At 42.0% G+C, this 19,078-nt stretch overlaps 1 protein-coding gene and 2 long non-coding RNA genes across 5 annotated transcripts in view; 2 read left to right on the forward strand and 1 right to left on the reverse strand.

The window, feature by feature from the left end:
• The window catches only part of LOC113950662, a 7,852-nt gene extending 752 nt beyond the window's left edge, over window positions 1-7,100 (forward strand). The window contains exons 2-7 of one of the 2 annotated variants that reach the window (XR_003528844.1): window positions 131-216; window positions 308-338; window positions 1,040-1,156; window positions 1,807-1,952; window positions 4,521-4,638; window positions 6,398-7,100. This is a non-coding gene — a long non-coding RNA (uncharacterized LOC113950662). The remainder of the gene's footprint in view (window positions 1-130; window positions 217-307; window positions 339-1,039; window positions 1,157-1,806; window positions 1,953-4,520; window positions 4,639-6,397) is intronic. The other variant, XR_003528845.1, reaches the window with a different exon arrangement.
• LOC113950660 (guanylate cyclase soluble subunit beta-2-like) overlaps window positions 1-8,132 on the reverse strand; it is a 15,653-nt gene extending 7,521 nt beyond the window's left edge. Inside the window, exons 1-9 of one of the 2 annotated variants that reach the window (XM_027650673.1) lie at window positions 8,090-8,132; window positions 7,402-7,475; window positions 6,384-6,478; window positions 6,044-6,204; window positions 5,572-5,671; window positions 4,238-4,458; window positions 4,050-4,155; window positions 2,309-2,412; window positions 983-1,199 (exon numbers count right to left, since the gene is read on the reverse strand). In XM_027650673.1, the coding sequence (XP_027506474.1) occupies window positions 983-1,199; window positions 2,309-2,412; window positions 4,050-4,155; window positions 4,238-4,458; window positions 5,572-5,671; window positions 6,044-6,204; window positions 6,384-6,478; window positions 7,402-7,475; window positions 8,090-8,092 (1,081 nt within the window). In that variant the 5' untranslated portion in view covers window positions 8,093-8,132. Of the gene's footprint in view, window positions 1-982; window positions 1,200-2,308; window positions 2,413-4,049; window positions 4,156-4,237; window positions 4,459-5,571; window positions 5,672-6,043; window positions 6,205-6,383; window positions 6,479-7,401; window positions 7,476-8,089 lie in introns of those variants that run through there. The other variant, XM_027650674.1, reaches the window with a different exon arrangement.
• A 1,564-nt stretch (window positions 8,133-9,696) lies between these two features.
• On the forward strand, window positions 9,697-18,116 carry LOC113950663. The gene is made up of 3 exons (XR_003528846.1): window positions 9,697-9,778; window positions 13,670-13,833; window positions 17,955-18,116. It is a non-coding gene; the product is annotated as an uncharacterized LOC113950663 (long non-coding RNA).
• The last annotated feature ends 962 nt before the right edge of the window (window positions 18,117-19,078 follow it).

Consider the following 19,078-nt stretch of genomic DNA (forward strand, 5'->3'; position numbering starts at 1 on the left):
TTATTATTATTATTATTATTATTATTATTATTATTATTATTATTATTTACTTGCTTCATAAGTATCATTGGTTTCTGAACAGCAATCTAGGAATTCCTATATTTTTCTTTCTCTCTCACCTCATCCCCAGGGCAACTGGATGAACAGCTTGAAAACTAAGAGGATTGAAACATCAGAGATAACCATGTGAATTAACCCCCTACAGCATAAGAGAAAGTACAATTGTGTCCAGTTAAAGTTCCTTGTTTTGGTAGCATCAGTTTTTTCAAGATCTCCCTAAACTCTTAATTTTTTTTCTGACTCTCAGGAATACCAGATTTGACACTCGTTATGTAAAGGTGAAAAGAGATAAGGGAAAATTAGGACATATTACATAGTTCAGAGAAGCAAAATTGAGGTCACAGAACACTTAAACCAAACGTCATTATAGTTAATTACACAAAGCAGAGGATCATTCCATACTCAGTCCTCTCAGCAAAAATAAAGCAAATACATTATCTTTTTTGCTAAGATAATTTTAACTGGTAAACTCTTACATGACATTGGGGGGGTGTGTGAAGACAGAAATCAGAATCTGAAAATGTGACTACAAAAAATAAAAGCACAGCTAACTAATCTATTTTTATCCACATTTGAAACCCAGCCAGTAGCAAATAACTCCCCTCAAAGGCATAAATTAAGAACTAATCATGTATTCACATGTGGGTTTTGCAGCATTAGAAAAATGCCATATTTCTAAGCCTTTCAAATGGGAGCAGAGCTGTTGTTTCTGACTGAAACCCTTCAAAATCTGGTGAGGTAATAGCAGAATTTGTCTACAAGCATCTACTGTTTCTCTAAACAGAATCATCTAATCTCCTCACTGCCCAAAGGCTATTTATAGGACTTATGTGAGGTCAGGAGTACACAGAAAGACATCAGTTCAACTCAGCATAATTCCTGATTTAAAATGAACACTTATGCATTGACAACAGCAAAATACCTCTCAGCTCTAGCATTGGTCGTTGTTTCCATGACTCTGGCATCATCTCTCTTCTAGTTTGGAAAACAAATTGGCTGTTGATGAATTTCTGAATGCTGGAGATGGTGAAGGGTACTTCCGGGTGAACGATCCTGAAGTACTGATCCAAGGAGATGCCCATGGTCTGAACGCCAGGTACAATCTTTTGAATGCTCACCCCAGCTTGCTTCACTCTGAGCTTAAAAAGCAAATATGGGCCATGTGTTATAATTCATGTCTTGTTGGGTTCAGACCAAGCTACAGCTGGTCACTGTTTATACCTGTAGACACACTTAGCCTTGCTATAGCACATGGCTTGTCTCTGAGCAAAGTTTCTACCTTGTTAGTGTATTACTACAAAGCTCTGAATGAATGTCCTTTTTAGCAAGACACCAAAACACCTTGGCAAATATTGATCTTCTAATGGATGCCATGGGCTACTTTCTCTTAAACATTGGTGTGTAAAGGTTTAGTTATTCTCTTTTAGCCTGCTGACCATACATGAGCTCTTAATTTCTGCAGAAATGTCCTGCACTGCTCGTCAGCAGTTATTGAAGCTCTGACCTAGCTACCAATAACAGGCGTAGGACTTTCTGTCTTTGCACACTAGTCATTTTATTAGATTATGTAGATTGGACATCTTGAAAGGTTTAAGAGTCTGAATTTTGTCTAATGTGAGCAGTGGCAGGAAGCAGATTATGTGCTCTGGAATCTCTATCAGCATGATGCCAAAACATGTTCCCTGGGGAGCTGCTTTCTCCTGCTGTCCTATCCTCACCTTCTCCTCTCTTTGCTTCTGTCTGAAGCATATATTCTCTCCACAGAGTTGGGAGCAAGAGGAACTGTAGCTTGGTGGGAACCCAGGCTAATTGGAAACCCACCATAGGAAGCCCTGCCAAGGGGTGGAACAGTATGTGTGCACAGGAGAAGAGACTCAATCCTCCCCCAGAAGGTAAAGGGATTTTTGGGTTCTAGATGAGGTTGTATGCCGCTTGACTTAGTAGGTAGCTGGGTTTTCCCAGTATTTGGTAACAGACAGACTGCTGCAATAAACCTTGTTGGCATATCTGTAGCTGTTTCAGACATGGTAAACTCAGTAAAGACAAAGGAGATTCCTATCTGAAACGATCCAGATCCAGTTGTCATGCTTATTGCATGTCTCTGTACAGAGTGCTTCTGCAAATCCTACAAATGAGTGTACACTGCACACAGAGCACACACAGTAGTGCACTCCAGGACAGTCAGAACAGAGAGAAATTACTATTTGGTTTATGCAAACTAAAGGCCTTTACCACATGCTTGTCCTACCTCTTTGTCAAAAACCATATGGAAAGGAAGTCCATTGCAAAATGTTTTCGTGTCAATCCAGAGGCTCTTGGGATAAACAGGATCAAATCCTCTCAGGAGCTTACCTGTGACAAGACAAATGTGTATTTTTTAATCAGGTTGCACTGCTTTACTTTTTAGAGCTCAGTGAGACAGGACCCTGTATCATAATGAGTGAAGACAAAGCAAACAGCAGGTGGGGCCAGAAATGTACACACATCTGTGCTAAATGCTCTGCAGTTCAATTCACAGCTGATTAGCAACTAATCTGAACTGGCTAAGAGTTTAAAACTTAACCACACAAAAAGCACAGAGCACTAGATGCATCAAATTATGTGGAAAAAATAAGAATAGATGAACAACTGTAGATGTTGCTGCTCTATGAGTTTGCAGATGCCATAGCAATATAACACACCTATATCTCACAAAAATGTGCATGGAAACAGACTTAATACACTTTGCTAGCTACTAAGGAACACTTACAGAGAAAAAAACCAGCATAATCTGGGTTTTAGTCTCCCATACAATGAGCTAAAGTCCATAGCACAGAGACCAAATCACTGTTTGGTTTCTGTTTTACTTACCCTGAGATTTTTTTCAAAATGGTGACAAATCTACAGAGTAGGTTGTGCTTACTAGCAGATACTTTTACAGAAGGAATACAATGAGTAAAATAATCAAATGTGTTTATCTTTTGAATGAAGCACCAAAACCTTTGAACTTCACAGTATAAACTTGGATTCTCCAGTAACCCACAATAATCAACAGGATGATTATTTCAAGTGCTCTCTTTCCCCCAGAAGGTGGCTATGACAGTTACTCTAGTAAATTCTGCTGAAAATAATTCTCAAGTCATTCAGGAGACTGGTGCAAAATATTATAAATTTAGAACCCAGCTTTTAGATGTCTTACTGCTTCAGGGAAGTCAATGTGAGTTTTTCATTTATCAAAGTCTGCCTCTTGATAACTCTCACATTCATAGCTAAAGGATTTTTTTTTTTTTAGTAATAATGCTATTCTAAAATTTTATTTTAAATATATATTAATTTCTTACTCAATATATCTGCCCTTGTAATGCATGTGACACTCCTCCAGATGATACCAGGTTTGATTTTTCACTCCTCCCGGAATCCAGACAGCTTGGCAATACTGAGCTGGATTCTCACTCCTTCTGGGGAATCAGAAGATCCAAACTGAAAAAATCCTTTCCCTTTGCAAACATATATAAACATCTAGTATATAAAGGTATGAACAGAGATTACTAGATTAGCAGTAGATTTTTGGTAGGAGGAAGTAATTTGGCTTTCCGAATTTACTACAGTTGATAACTTTGGAAAGGAGTCGCATCTACCACGTTAAAAACATGCTTTTAAATTCATCGTCTTTAAATCAAGTGACATGAAAAGGAAGAATCAAATGCACCACACAATGACATTTTATAGAAGAATACTTTTTAGATGAAAGCCCTGTTTAAGAGACAAGAGTGACAGTCATATTCCATTTAAGTATCTGTCATTACTAAGCATGCTTATTATCTTCAATTTTCCTGTGATTATCAATGTCTAACAGAAAGAAACTTAACCAGAAACATTTTGAAAATTCACAGAGGAAATATAAATGGTAACTTCCAAGTGGATGGGTGGGTGGGGATAGGGAGGCTTACTGACTTTCTTACTGAAGAGACTCAGAAATGATGACAAGTTCCCTCTGAACAATTTCTCACCTTTCCCTAATGCGATTATTCCTCTTAATGTTTTCCAGTGACTTTTCTTAACAGGACAGACAGAATTTCCTCTGTCTCCCGCTGTATTCTTGGCTTTTTCAAGGTCCTGTTGAAATAAATACAAAAGGAAATTAAATTTTCATTTTAAATATATTTTAACAATATATTGATAACGAACATTAAAATACCTCTTTATTCAGTTGGCTCTCACTTTGTTTTTCAGAGTCAACAAGACATTGAGGTGAGGAAGCAAATTCATTTCTTTCCTTGCATGGAAATACAGGGTTTTGAGTGACAAGAAAAACAATATGTTCTTTTTTCCCAGTTCTTTCCTCTTCTTCTGTTTGATTGACTATTTTCATTGAAATCTCAATGTTAAAAAAATCCAGGGCTGCTGCACCAATGATTCCTGAAGGGGAAACAAAAGACAAGGTATTGCCAAGAACAAACCCTATTCATTTTCCCTTTTAGGGGGTCCATGGTGGAATTTCACTGCATCAGAAATCACTTTTCGAAAGGACTCTGGAAGAAGAAAGCAATGTATGTCATTCTCACTATCACCACCATGATGAGGATATGCACACAGGAGGTAAGCTTTAAAGTTACTGTATTTTTTGCCTTGTCTGAGGACAAATGCTTATTTTCACTAGAAGCAGCTCAGTAGGATATCTGAAGAACGTGTTCAAGTAGTCATAGAGCAATAATACAAATTCCCGTTACCCAAAAAATGCAGGGAGTCTAGAGAGATTCTTCTATACAATCTATTTCAGTCATTGCATTTTATTTTGAAAGGAAGGAAATGTCTTTCATGCAGATGTACAATCAGTTCTCTCATTTCCGCCTAGGTATTAGGAAAAATACTGGACGATGACATCAAAAGCTCTGTTTGAAATTCCAAATAGTTCTGTGCTTTCAATATGAAACAAGTTTTGACAAAGTTTTGATAAACTTTTAAATTCAGCATCATCTGTGAAAGAAAGGAATACGATTGTCTCTTACAGATCTATAGCTGTTTAACCCTTGCACAAGTACAACTGTGGAGATTCCGGTAATGCTGGTAGAAGATTCAGTTTTCAGCAGGGTTCAGTAGTAGTTTTACAGATTGCACATCCTACAGGGTGGATGAATGTCTTCAAATCAACTGTAATTTCTGTAATTTCTTCACTGTAATTTAAGGAGCATGAGTCACTGAGAACTAATAAATAGTTAGACACAATACACACCATGAACTTTAATTTTTCTTCCAAGAAGGGAATTCTGTAGCAGGAATGGACACTTATGGCCTGGGTTGTCATGTCATAAATTTTGATGGAAGCTACTGGGAGCTAGGAGTGATCAGGCAGTATGGAAATACTGAGTTTAGGTATCTGGAGACTACACTCTACCGGACTTCAATTCCATGGCCTGTCCTTAGCTGAAAAAAGAGTCTGAAATCTGAGCAAAGTGTATCTGCAAATATACTATTACTCTGTACATAAACTGCATTACTAGCTGATCTGTATGCTGAATTTTGTCTCATTACCTGGTACAATATGGCACAGACCTCTTCTGTCTGAATAGTAGTGTAAATGCATTGACCCATCTTCATTCTTTTCTACTCTAAAAGATGGTGCATTCATTTCCTGAGGAAAAAACAAACAAAATCAAAGTCTCAGCATCTTTTTCTGATAAAGAATACTGATGCATTCCACTTGTACAAAAGTATTCATGTCTTAATAATATAAATAAGCTGAAAAATAATAGAGAATTAAATATTCCCACCTGTGAAGGAAAATCTGCTATGCATTAGCGCCAATGTACTAAATAATATCTAACCTTGAGGACTACTCAAAAATTGCCCTAACATTTTGGAGCAATCTGTTTCAGAACACAGGAGGACATGTTATAGTGTGTTTTTTTCATTATTCATTCACACCTATGAGACGCTGTTCCTTGTGCTATGAACTCTGGCAGAGTCCACCCATATCTGCTCAGCAATCACTACTCGGACTTGCCTGGTAAGAAAGGGACAGGTAGCTGTGCAATGCATCCAGGTTCTCTATGAACTCATAGAGATTTCCACCCAGTGTCCTCAGCATGTGGTCATAGCCTGAGCGCTTACAGAATTCAAAGAAATACTTTCCAAACTCTCTCAGAACCAAGTCAGCAGGAACACCTGGCAAAATAAAGATACCTAATAAGAAAGGCTTGGAAATGCTGTCAGGTGGACTAAGAGCGAAGGCAGAATATTTGCAACATAGGGAGGGCATTCCAAAGGGGACAGGAAACTAAACCTGGGCTGCAGTGTCAGGCCTGAGCCAGGACAGTTTGTTTTTGCAGCATGGTGACACATACCTAATACTTTGCAGGCTTTGTCGACAAGCTGCATTGTGATCTCATCTTTGTAAACCTCAAAAGTCAAGAAAGAATCCTGGACTCCAGCCTGCAGTCTGCAACAGGGAAGACAATAGTCCTGTCTCAGCAGTGCTGTAAATATAACATGCTTGGGTGACCCAACTGGCATTTGTCAAGCACTGTTTACTGTGAACACTCCTTAATCTCCTTCAAGCGTTACAGTGGAACACACTACTTCCCATAATGATCTAAGATTAAAATTAAATTGCTTTAAATTAATTAAATTGCTTTAAAATGGCTGAATAGTGGTGTTCACCCCTCCATTTCTACTATTTTATATTATGGTGTAGCAGTAAACTCTTTCAAGGATTCAGGCATCTTACTGTGGGGTACTAGAGCAACCAGAATCTTAGTTTGTCTTCTGTTCAGCTCCACTAAGTGGCTTGTGGGGTTCTTTTTTATATTAGCTTCAAAGATCAATATACGTATGTATTTAAATATCATTTATATATCTTTATATATTGGAAAATCCCATATAGTTCATAAAGTAAAGATAAAATCATAGATGGACAGGTTGGATGGGCTTTGAGCAACCTGATCTAGTGGAAGCTTCCCTGTCCATGGTGGGGAGGTTGGAACAAGATGATCTGTGATTCTATAATTTCGCTGTGTTTCTGAAAGTACTGGAATTAAACTGGCTTTATATCAAGGATGGCATCTTTTCAGTGTAATTACTTCTCAATATTGTCACAGTGAGCTAGTGAGTCTATTGCATGATTGTCTATAAGACTAAATGTCATCTTTAATTATCTGATATGACAAATTAATTGGGACAAATTAGTATCAGAGTATGAAGTGTTACAAGGCAAGAAACTCTTGCTTTTGCCCTGCTAGTTACTTCTAATAATTACTTGAGTTACACATCAGGTGCCACTTACATATGGGAAATTATAATCCCCTGGTGCTGAATTCCTGAACGTTTTCTTTCAATGCACTACAATTATTGGGAACACATTACCTTAATTTTTCCCATGTTTCTTCACCATACTTTTCAACCACCAAAGACTTCAGGCATGTGTTTATAAATCCATACTGTAAACACAAACACATGAAATGGAAAATACATACTGATTTTTTAAATGCTTCCCCAATGTGCCACCTATTCCAGATTCCACCGCTAATTTTATATTGCAAAGCATAAAGTAATAATGTTTGACAGCCATTATATCTTTCAGTAAACAGCACAGCCTTTACCTCAGCATTTCACAAGCATTCATCAAAACAGAGCCAACAGTCCATCCTGTTTTGCGGAGAAGGACCCGGGGGCTCCCGCAGGTCAGTGATGCGCCGTGCCGTGGATGCAGCCCGAGGAGGGCACAGCAGCCACGCACGGCTGCCGCACCCGCGGGCGAGGTGGCTGTGCCGTGGCTGCTGTTCTGCGTTAGCAGAGACAGACCCCGCGCTGGAGATGGCGGGGAAATGCTGAAATATCCCCGACTAGCCTTGGCAGCGCAGCAGCAGCCCAAGAGTGATGTGCTCCGAATGCCCCGAAGTCCGCTGGTCAGCAGCATCCTGCCGGCGGCAGAAGCTGACTGTCTGTCTTTCTTTCCATGCCCGGCAGAAGCTGCCTGCCTGTCTGTCTGTCTGTCCCCGGCAGGCGCTGTCTGTCCGCCCCGGCTCGCCCGCCGCCCCCCGGCCCCGCTCACCATCCTTTCGCAGCCGCGGCCCCTCCGCCGCCGGTCCCTTCTCGCCGCCGCTGCCGGCCCGGGGGGGTGGTCCGGCCAGGCCCGGCCCCGCCGCGCTCACCGGGGCGGTGACACCCGGTGGCCGCGGGCACAGACGCGCCGCCGGCGCTCGGAGCGGCCCCGGTTGGTGCGGTGCCGGGTGCCCCCCGCGCCCCCCACGGGTCTGGCTGTTTTCCCGCAGAAAATGCGCGGTTTCCGCAGCTGCCGGTGTGTCAGGAATTCCGAGCGCTGCTAAGGAGCATCCCGGTGCCGTGGCATCGCCGGCACGACGGCAGCTCACGGCTGTTCCCCCATCCCGGTTCCCGCTGCTGGAGGATGCAGCGCGCCCTGCCAGGACGTGCTGCGACCAGACCCGGCTGGATCACCTGGTCCCAATCTCCTGAGACCCCGCTGGGGCAAAGAGCCGGGAGAGTGACAGGAGCAGAGAAGGTTTCTGGCCAAGGCTTTCTTAGGACTGCTAATGGGGGAGGCAATAGGCACTGCTGTCCAAGGACAGGAGGCTTGTAGGAAGAAGCAGAATCTTCCATTCAACTCAGCCTTGCGTTGCTAGTTGCTACCATAGGCCTGACAAGAAGCAGGACATGAAGCTCCCTGCATGTGACTGCCATCATCCAGGCTGTGTCTGCAGCTGCCCAGCCTGTCCAAGAGGAAAGGACAGCAGCAGGGGTGTTAACAGGAACACAGTGATTGGTGTTAGGTGCAATGAATTCATAGGGTTTACTGCTTGGCAGAATTACCTCATTTCCTAGGTTTATTTTTGGAAGAATTTTTTGTAGGTCACTTTTGAGAGTGGGTCCTGAGAGAACAACTATTTGGGGAAAAACCCTCTCCCCTTGACAAAGATGAGCTTCTGTCCTCTGTCAGCCAGACTGGGACAGGCAGCCCTGTGGGTGGTGGAAGCCCCATGTCACCCACCTCATCTGCTGTTTGGTGCAGGGGCTGTGGGACACTACAGGGGACTGTGTACTGAGCTAGGGCTCTGTGCCAGTCTGGCAGGGAGGGTTTTTCTCTTGGTGTGGCGATTCTGAGGCACTGTGCTCATGGCTCTGTCTGTGGTTGCTCAGTCCTCCAGTGCTGTACATGTTCAGCAGGGACATCAGAAACCTGGATCTAAGTCCTACACCAGGTAGGGTGCTGCTTTTTTAGTGATCACAGCCCTTCCACCAGGCCTGTGCTGTCCCTGCCATCCCACGGCCTCCGCTATACTCCCCCCACCCTTTCTGTCCCACACACACTGGTGACTCTCCTGTGACCTCAGTGATAATAAACCTCTTCTCAAAAGCTGTCTCTTTAGCCAAAGCCTGGTTGCAGCCAGGCCCAGGGGAAGAGAACTAACAAAAGTCTGTGCCCTGCTGTATTCCTACAGCTGTGTGTAGAGGACTAGTTCAGCACAGAAACATATACACAAATCCCTCTGTATTTCCTGGACAGTATCAAATATTTATTTAAACACACACCTGTTGGAGCTAGCATTGGCCAGCACAACAGATGATCTGTCTCCTGGTTTTCTGTCCCTACAGTGGTTCTAAGGAGCACCCACATCTGCTGCAGAGCAAGAGGTGGTCCCAGACCCACAGTCCCATCCCCATCGCTCACCTGGCTGGCAGTACCTAAGGGGAATAAACACCACATCATCTAAGAATCCTATGGGTATGCTTATTGCCTTAAATGTGTAAATTAATTTCTATTATACATAAATAAAAGTAATTTTTCAAGTTTATAAAATATGAGTCACTGGAGGGATTTGTAATTACAGTAAGAACTTTACTATCTTCTCTTCTAGTACTTTAGTATTTTTCTAGTACTTTTCTTTTTCTTATTGTGTGCATGACACCTAAATAAGCAATCCAGTGATTTTAATAACAAAGATTAGCTGCTATCAAAAAGGTTTGGAGATGCAATTTAGATAAGCTATCCAAAATGTACATTAGTACCTGTAAGCTATATCTGTATTGCATGAGGTAACTCATACTGGAATTCAATTTATTATTGGTTTTGCCCTTCTTTGGTTAGCAAATTGTCTTTTCAGGTCTGTTTGTCATTATGAGAGAAATTTGGATAAAGAATCTTTGAGCAAGGATTGTTAGTGTGCATCATGAGGCTGCTCACTCTTCACAGTCCATTGTCCTTCATGTGCCCTTGCCTACCTCTGTCATCTCTAGGTGGATAACAGAAGTCTTCCAAGTAAAAGAACAGAAAGTAAGAGAGTAAAAAATCATAATACACTTCTCGTGTATTAAAATTAAAATCTCGTCTTTAAAAATTCTTTATTCCTTTGGCACAATGGAATACTTCTTAGAATTTTGAGATCAGCAGCTGTCTCTGTGTATAATTACCAGTCTTTAACCAAAGACAGAAGATCCAACATATTCCTGTATCTCAGCCCACTCTGTGTAAAATGAAGACAACAATACTCCCCTTTCCAGTCTGTTGCTGTGCTCTGGTGATAGTGTTCATGGTCTCCCTTGGTGCAGTGCATTCAAATCTCCCAGACTATACTGGACCTTGTTGCAGTCATCTGGCATTGACACAAATTGCCACCTGCTGCAGCAGAGCTGGTATATTTGGGTATGTAAAAGAGAGGTTGGAGCAGGATGGCTTCAGTTTCAGAGGGTTTCTTGCTTCCCAAGGCATATGGGGTGGATGGGGATAGGTTCAGAGAGAACTGCGTGCTGGAATTCCCCTGGTCCCTCTCCTCTTGTGAGGGCACATGATACCTTCAGGTGTAGTATGGCTGAAAAGTCCTCCATGGGCTTCACCTGCACATAGCCTATCCTTCCTCCCATAACCCACTCAGCATCCAGTGCTGAGGAAGGATGTCCAAACAGCAGACTAAGGACTGTGCTGCTGTAAAATTCTGCAAAGTTTCTGGCAGTTTGTGAGCAAGTGTGCCTTATATTTTTTCTGCCTTTGTGGCAAAAGATTCATTAATTCGGAAAGGTAGTGCTGTGGCCTTGCAAAAAAGATACTCATCCATACCTGACAATTAATTATATCAAGATCCCATTTCCCCTGGCCTTTTGTTGTGCTTGTACCCAGTTCTAAACAGCATCCTTGAGCTCTGGGTAGTTCAGCAAAATAAATGGGCCATCTGCAAAACTGTATACACTGCTTTTTCAATTAGATGAGAAGTGAAAATATGCAATATAGCAATTTATAGCTTCTGGTTACAGCCTTGGAGAATGCAGTCATAGACCGTCATGGTCTGTCTATGCAAGGCCATCCTCCTTTTTCTTCTGTTTCTCTCTGTCGTGTGATCATTATCAACAAGGCAAAGCCATATGTTAGTTGCCATGGTGGAGGGGCTGCTCCCATAACCGTCTGAGCAGAGCACATTCTAAACATTGCAGTCTGGAGCCCAGAATACCACAGCAGTAACAGAATCCTTTCTCCAAGTGGTTGCCAGCACTCTCTCCTACAGAAGACCCCTAAGGACGCAGGCCCTTTCAGCATACTTCCTTCAAACAGAGCCTTACATCCGTTGTTCAGATATCATGTGTTCACATTTGTCTTGAATTAGCCTGCACAGTGACTTTTTAGAGACTCGAAGGGAAAAAGAAACTGTCCTTCCACCAATGGGAACCAAAAAGGAAGTTTTATATATATATATATACATATATTGGTAGGCTTCCAGTACTTCACGCTACCAAACCATGAAGACAGCTGATGCAGATTGGGAATAAAAATAAACACAAGAGATGTTCTGCCCTGCATATTTTGGATGGCTCCAATTTTCAAAATACATATTTAAAACCCCCAACAGTTATATTTGAACTCTTATTAAAGACCCTGGGCAAAATTTAAATAACATTAATGTAGACTAAACAGCAGTGAAACTGTGCTAGTATAGACTTTACCCTCAAGAAAGCTTTCAAAATCCCAGCTCCTCTGCTTATCTGTTAAGCTGAGTTGGAGATGGGAGGCCAGGTCAATAATATTTAAATCATTTTTGCCGAACTGACGGGAAAAGTCACCCGCTCAGGTCCAAAACCTATTCACAGCACACTGATGGGGATGGAACTGAAGAAGTGAAGGATTTGCTCTGAGAGCTGGATAGTCTTTGGCATCATTCCCTCTCCCTCACCTTTCCACGTGTGCTGCCATGGAGCTCTGCTCTCCCATTGTGTGATCCACCCTGATGCTTCCCTTCCCAGGCACTCCTCCAAGCTGGGGGGAGTCAGGGCTGCAGCCGTGAAAATATGTCTCATACAAACAAGAAACTGGCCCAGGAGGTACATTTGCATGAAACTTTCTGGTTAAAGTCTTGGTGCATGTTCCTCTGGGGATTTTCTTCAGCTTGCCTCTTGTATTGCTACTTATTTTCAAGAGCTAGCATCCAATGTCTTTGCTTTCTACACAGAAAATTGCTCATTACTTGTATTTTCCCCCTCTGATTGCTAGTTAATGAAATTGTTCCAGCTTTAACATCATTGCCATGAGCTACAAAGAATCATTTGTCTCAACTGCCTGGGCCAGGCTCGTTTCTGCTGCAGCTCACAGACAGCAATAGTTATCCAGGAGACTGCAAGAATGCAGTCAAGAATAATGCAAAAATGGGTAAAAGCCAAGGCTCATCAATCTTTGGTGCTATGCTATGGCATCTGTATTGTACTCCGAGCCATGTAGCTCAAACACATTAGCATATGGAGCTGTTCGGTCACTTTCTGGCATCTTCTTCCTTTGGAAAAGTAACTGCAAATATTAACGTGTTTGTGTCAAATGCAGAAATAGCACAGTACCAGCCTGTGCAGGCCATGCTGTTAAACAAGGTTGTATGTGAGGGTCTGTGGTGTTATTTCCCTTCCATCCCAGCAGCATCCCTCCCCTGTGCTTTAAAGAGAGGGCCTTTCCCATAATATTTGTGTCACCTATCATCTGCTCTGCAACTCAGAAAACTCCAAGGGCCCAGTTCAAGAACCCAAAGCAATTTAGCAGCACATCCCTGATAATGTCAAAGCAACAAATGGTAAATGCTGTCTCTAGCTTTATTTGGCTTTTGTATTGTGAGATATTGCTCCTTTAGTTTTGGAAATGATAATCCAGCTATTCTCCATCACTTTATATTAAATATCTGAGGGATTGTACTTAAGAGGTGGACCCAGGTTTCCTGTGGCTGTAGGTATTAGGACCTGTAACTGTTAAATTGCAAATCTTATTAAATATATTGATGGTTTTACTTTACTTTATGTCCCAGCCTCTATCACATCCAGCCTTGTTCCAATCAAACAGCTCTGTCTTCCAGTGATCTTTCTCCTTGGCTACTCTTTCCCACCAAACCACCTACCACTGATGCTCTCTTGGTGCTTCAGAAGTAACATTCAGCTTCCTTGTTGCTTTTACTCCTCCAAGTAATATTTTGGAATAGTTCTAATTATACAGCATGCTTAGATTTCACACACCATTATTAGCAAATACATGTTTACTCTGGCTTTCCTCGTTTCAGCTGAATCTGTGACCTATATCCCATGTAATAACTTCGGATGAAAAATACTTGGATCCATTCTGTGCAAAGGTGAATTTATTATCCTTTTTTGTCATTAGGGACACATTCTTCTACACCTTTAGGTCTGAGTTTTCAGAGGACTACAGCTCCCATGATCCCCAAGAAGAACTGGACCTGAGCTTCAACAGCGATGCACTTTGGGAAGAGGAGGAAGTATACAAAAAAAATTCCCTTGCTTAAGCAAGAGAAGTAAAGTTTGAAGGTAAGTAGGGAATCCTAAATAGGGAGTAGTAAACTCTGCTGGAAAATTTAGGTGGAAATCTGTGATGGTATTGCAAGAGAGTTCCAAAGGGCTGAGAGAGGCAGCTAAGGAACGCTAAGGAACTCTAAGGAGTTGATTTGTCAAGTAGAAGGGCTATTAACCAGGAATTTATACATGTTTAAGGCAGGATGGCTGATGAGTTAAAAGAATGAGAGTTCTAAGGAAGAAATTTAGATTCTAGTGAAGAGAAAGGAAGACTGAAGGCACAAAATGCTTGCTTCTGTGCCCAGTGTGTGCCCATTGGTCTTTAGAGGCACAGTGGGATGAAGGTTCCTATTCCTCCTGCACAGGGAGAAACGCTGTGATCAGGAGTGAGGAAGGTGATAGGTGCTTTTTGACTGTTAGAGCAGCCTTATTTTTTGTACTGGGCTGTACAAGGGGTAAGGGTTTAACTGGAGAATTAAAGTGACCCACCTGTCTGTGGTATAGGGTGAGCTGCTGGGATAAGAAACTCAGATACAGACTAGCTGATAGCAATTAGTAAGAGGTAGTTGGAGATAGCCCTGTGTTTCCTGTGTCTCTGCCTACAACTGCAATCTCCTTTTTGATCTCTCCTTTCGAAACTGGAGGTGTTGCTGATGATCTAACCAGCACCTGACTAGCCAGACATTTGTACTTGGAGGGTAGCTGCATCCTGTGATGGGGGAGTGGTTGTCACCCTGGCGAATCCTTTGGAGGATTGCCTCAAAATCTCCATAATTTTCCTTTCCACCTTAAACCACTCCCTTCCATCCAGTCCACAATGAACAAACTTGAAAGGCCCAGCGTGTTGAGATGGTGTGCAGAGAGAAGAGCCAAGCTCTACGCTACCAAGAAAACCTGAGGATGCACTTTCTGATGTTTATTGTGTATTCTGATTTCACTGTGTATTTCTATAGAGTGAAATTATATTGTAATTCAGGAATTACTTCTCCCATCTCGCCCAGCTCAAAACAATATAGCCAAACCAGTCAGCATTAGATGTTTAAAAAGATTCACCACACTGTTTAAATTGTTGGTCTGACTTCTTCTGTGGCTGATTACACTAATCCTCAGGAACAGAAAATACCTTTCTGTAAAATACCAATAGTAAAAAAAAAAGTCTTACTAGGTCAGGCTAGCTACTGAAAATGCTTTGCACCTTTCTGACCTCTGCTGTGGCTATCTAATAGCTCTTATGGATTAATCCAGGGACAGTAGCAGTCTTTATTCTGGTTTTGGATTTGTGCTTGGCTTTGCACTGATATAAATACTAGATAAACTAAAATTGAGATTTTGAGGGTTTTAATGTTAATTGCGGAGCTACATCTATTTGAGATTGATTTCCCTTGAGACTGATTTTTCCTCTGATCACTTCTTTTGCCAAAACCAGTGTTTTCCCTTCTTGACTTGAACCTCTTGGTTTCATTAAAACTGGTTTTATATAGTGTGTCTTTGAGTAAGGCTAGAGAATAAATGTCTCTCTTATTTTACGATGAATTATTTGTTGGAGGGCTATTTTGTTTAGAATAAGAATGTGTATCTGCACCCCTTTCTAGTCTGCTTGAACTAGTTCTGCCCCAGATGGATGAAGCAGTTTAGTTGTAGCTACAATAAACTTGACAAAGAGTGTAAAAGCTGTCCAAGAAGCAGGATAAATCCCTTGAGCTCATCTCTAGGCCACCAGTAGGATCAGAACCAGTTAATTAGTATGTGTCTCATGCTCCAGTGTAGATTTGTCACACACTGAGAGACTAGCATTGTCCTCACAATGGACACAGCAGAAAGCTTCCCAAATCCGGACATCATTGGCCTTTTAAAAAATGGTTTGCAAGTACAGCTAACACCTTAGTGCTGTGTGAATGCCAGCTTTGCTCCTCTTTTTTCCTGATCAGGATGATCAGTGATGCATTCACTGCTGAAAGCAGGGAAATCCAAATCCTGGTCTTTCATGGAGCGGGGCAGGGGAATCAAGGCTTACAGTGGGACCTGGCTGTGGAATTAGTAAAGTGGGATGATGTGTACAGGCACATGTAAAACGGGAGCTGCACTGCAATAGGAACTACAGCTCAGAAGTGCAATGCTACCTCTGGCTGCATGGAATAACATGGATTCAGCATGGTCTGTGTGGCCAGCAAGTACCCTGCAATTTGTTTGTGTGGATGGAACCATTCCAAAGCGTGCAGGATCACACTGCTGCTGGAGCACTTTGTCCTCCCTGCTGATGCACAGCAGTGCCTGCAGCCCCTCAAAGAGTGTGCTGGGGCTTTGCTCACCTCCTTTCTTGCTGCTTGGCTAGTTTCTTCCTTTCTTTTCTCCCTTCTTTTCCCTACTCTAACAGAGTGGGAAAAGTAAAGTTGTGTGTTTCCAAAGCACTGCAATGCACACAAACCAGCTGTAAGTGAGCCTTGACTGGAAAATCTGTGCTGCACAGCATGGTCATCACAGCATGCAGTGGGTGTGAGCTGATAGGAAAGACTGCTAGGCTGGTGAGGAGCCAAAAGGACAGGCATCCTAATGGTACTTTGTCAGTGGCAGTGTTTGTGAGAAACAGATTAAAACTAATTTGTGAGTTAGTTTTAAAATATTAATTTATTTTGCTTGATGGGCCTGGACACTGTATAAAGTCAGCATCAGTTACCAGAGTATGCTGTAACCTCTCTTCAAAGCCCTGCACAAGTGGTACTTGTAATGCAGGTGAACATTGGTGTCCACATTTTCCGAAGGGAAAACAGAAGAGCAGTTCAATGGGGAATAGAGGAGATGATCCAGCATGTAACTCCAGAGCTGCTGACCATCAGATCTGTGCTCTGGATCCTCTTTTGTTAGCTGAAATAAGCAAGTACAAATGCAAAGCTGGAGAGATATGAGTTTCTAAATGAGAAGCAGAACGACCAAGCAGCTAATTGGAAGGAGACTAGCTCCAACTTGTACAGCTGTTCTGTCCCAACAGCTTGCCTGATGGTGTAATACATCAAAAACAACAATAATCCTGCTGTCCAGTAACGTGTATGGGCTAGTTACTATAATCTGAACCGCAGATGAAAGCAGAGATGCAAGAAGGAACATCACAGGTAAAGCCAACCCAAATCTATAATGACAAGTCATTCAAAGGATTGGTCATTGAGATGACAGACTCTGACCTACATGGGCTTCTGCCACTTACCAGACTTCCATTTGCTGCCCATAAGCCAACAGCTTCATTCCTTGTTTTGCCCTTTGGCAACATCCAGCTACCAAAATTTCTAATGCAGTTTTATGTGTGGAGCTTGCTGGGGTTCTCAGGCGACACCTCTTTTCTCATATGAAAGAGTGATCTCTTCGATGGGATCAAAGAGAAGATATCACTGCCTGCTTCCATGCCTAAAGTGAGGGAATTTTTAATTGAGTAAGAAATATTTATATCTTTTGAGGCTGTTTTCCTAATGTTGGCTAACATCCTCAGCTATATGCCTTGGTTCCCATGCTTTGGGGAAAAGAGGTGGGAATAGCAATGGAATATTCTGATGCCAAAACAGTGACTGGCCCCGAGCAGCAAGGTCACTGCTGTCATGCAAGCTCCCTGATCTTTGGGCTCTTCTGACAAGTACTGCTTATGGAATGACTCTGAAAATCTATCCAATGTTAAGGATTGTTCCTTTAATTCCTGTGTCTTCTTGCACATTGCAAATATTTCCTTGCACAATCTTTTAGAAAGGGAAAATGATGCAGAGCTCTTGAATAGCCATCCAGTACCACTTTGTACTCAAATTAATCCTGAAGAATCTTTTGAATCCATGCATGTCACCAAAATATAATTAAGATTACCCAATAGAGCTCTTGATTCATAGGACTGGGACTAATGAGCACCAGTAAAGTACAAATTGTATTGGGTAATCTCTGTGTTTGGACACACAATCCTTCAAGCCAAGTCATTCTCGTAGGCCTGGGAAATCCTTGAATGAAAATTTCTGCCATTGCCACAGGTCTTCATTAAAATGCAGAGCAAAATCCTCTGTATTCCACCCACTGTGTAATACTGAGAAGAAAACACTGTAAATCCTGCTGTAATGGTTAAATTCCTGCCAACCTAAAGTAGACATCTTTTTTCCTTATGGCTGCAGATACAAGACCTTGGATGAAGCTCCTGTCAGCAGTTGAGTCTGATCAAGCACTGTGTGCATCTGACAGCCAGCTTGACACCAGCTCACCACATGCAGCAACTGGGCTCCAATGGATTTCGTGTGCAAGTAGGCCTGAAAGGCATATTAATTTTTAATTAAATGTTGAACTTTCAAGTTTAGAAGACCTCCTCAAGATATGTCTCACTAATATGTATGAATGAGGAGGTAGTTCTTAAGCTATGTATTGTTGGTAAGCACACTAAAACTCCCTACTGAGAATAAATATATACATACATGTGTATGTGGGGGGTGCGTATATACACATATATATATTTAAAGTAAGACATCTGGCACAGTAGCACCTTTGCAGCAAGGAGAGTCTCCTGCCTTGCTCTGGTTTGCATTCAGTGCTACAGCAGTTTCACAGACCTTGATGGCTGGGGCAGCTCACCCAGCAGCAGGGAGTTCCTGCTGGTGCAAAGAGCTTCAATCACAAGGAAAAATCCTAAAAATAATGTCATACTCTAATGCTGACATGCATGGAAAGGGCTTGGCAGAGTTATGTATAGGACTGATTGGTGTAGTATAGCTTTCTATGCAGGGAAGGCTGGCTTGCTTGGGGTTTTTTTGTGATGAATATCTAGGAAAAAGAGAAGTGGAAGAGGACACAACGAGAGAGGTAGAAAGTGTTAATGGTTTGGGCTCTGGAAACATGTGACTAGAAAATTAATGTTGTTCCCTATGGAAAGAATTGCACCTGTTTCATCACATGTTTTTTTCAGCTATTTAGTCCTCTTCAAATCACATGAGTTTTTTAGGAGTTTGGCAGAAGATATATTGAGCCAGACTTTGTTGCACCTCTCTTCTTTCTGGATGTTTTCTTACAGCTGGAAAGTGTAGGGAAAAAAGCAACTCTGGAATATCATAGCATTTCTTCTCATAGGCAACTATACATGTTTTCTTAGTCAGCACTGCATGTCACTCTTTCAACAGCCCAACACTTATTTACTGGAACCCAAGTGTGTGTGGTAATGCCACAGCTCCTGTATATAATGCACCATTACACAAAACTCCAGTAAACAAGTCACTTTTAATCATTTCTCTCCCTTTCAGAAATGCATTTG

This window comes from Corapipo altera, unplaced genomic scaffold, assembly GCF_003945725.1.
Source record: "Corapipo altera isolate COAL_440 unplaced genomic scaffold, ASM394572v1 54, whole genome shotgun sequence".
Lineage (NCBI taxonomy): Eukaryota > Metazoa > Chordata > Aves > Passeriformes > Pipridae > Corapipo > Corapipo altera.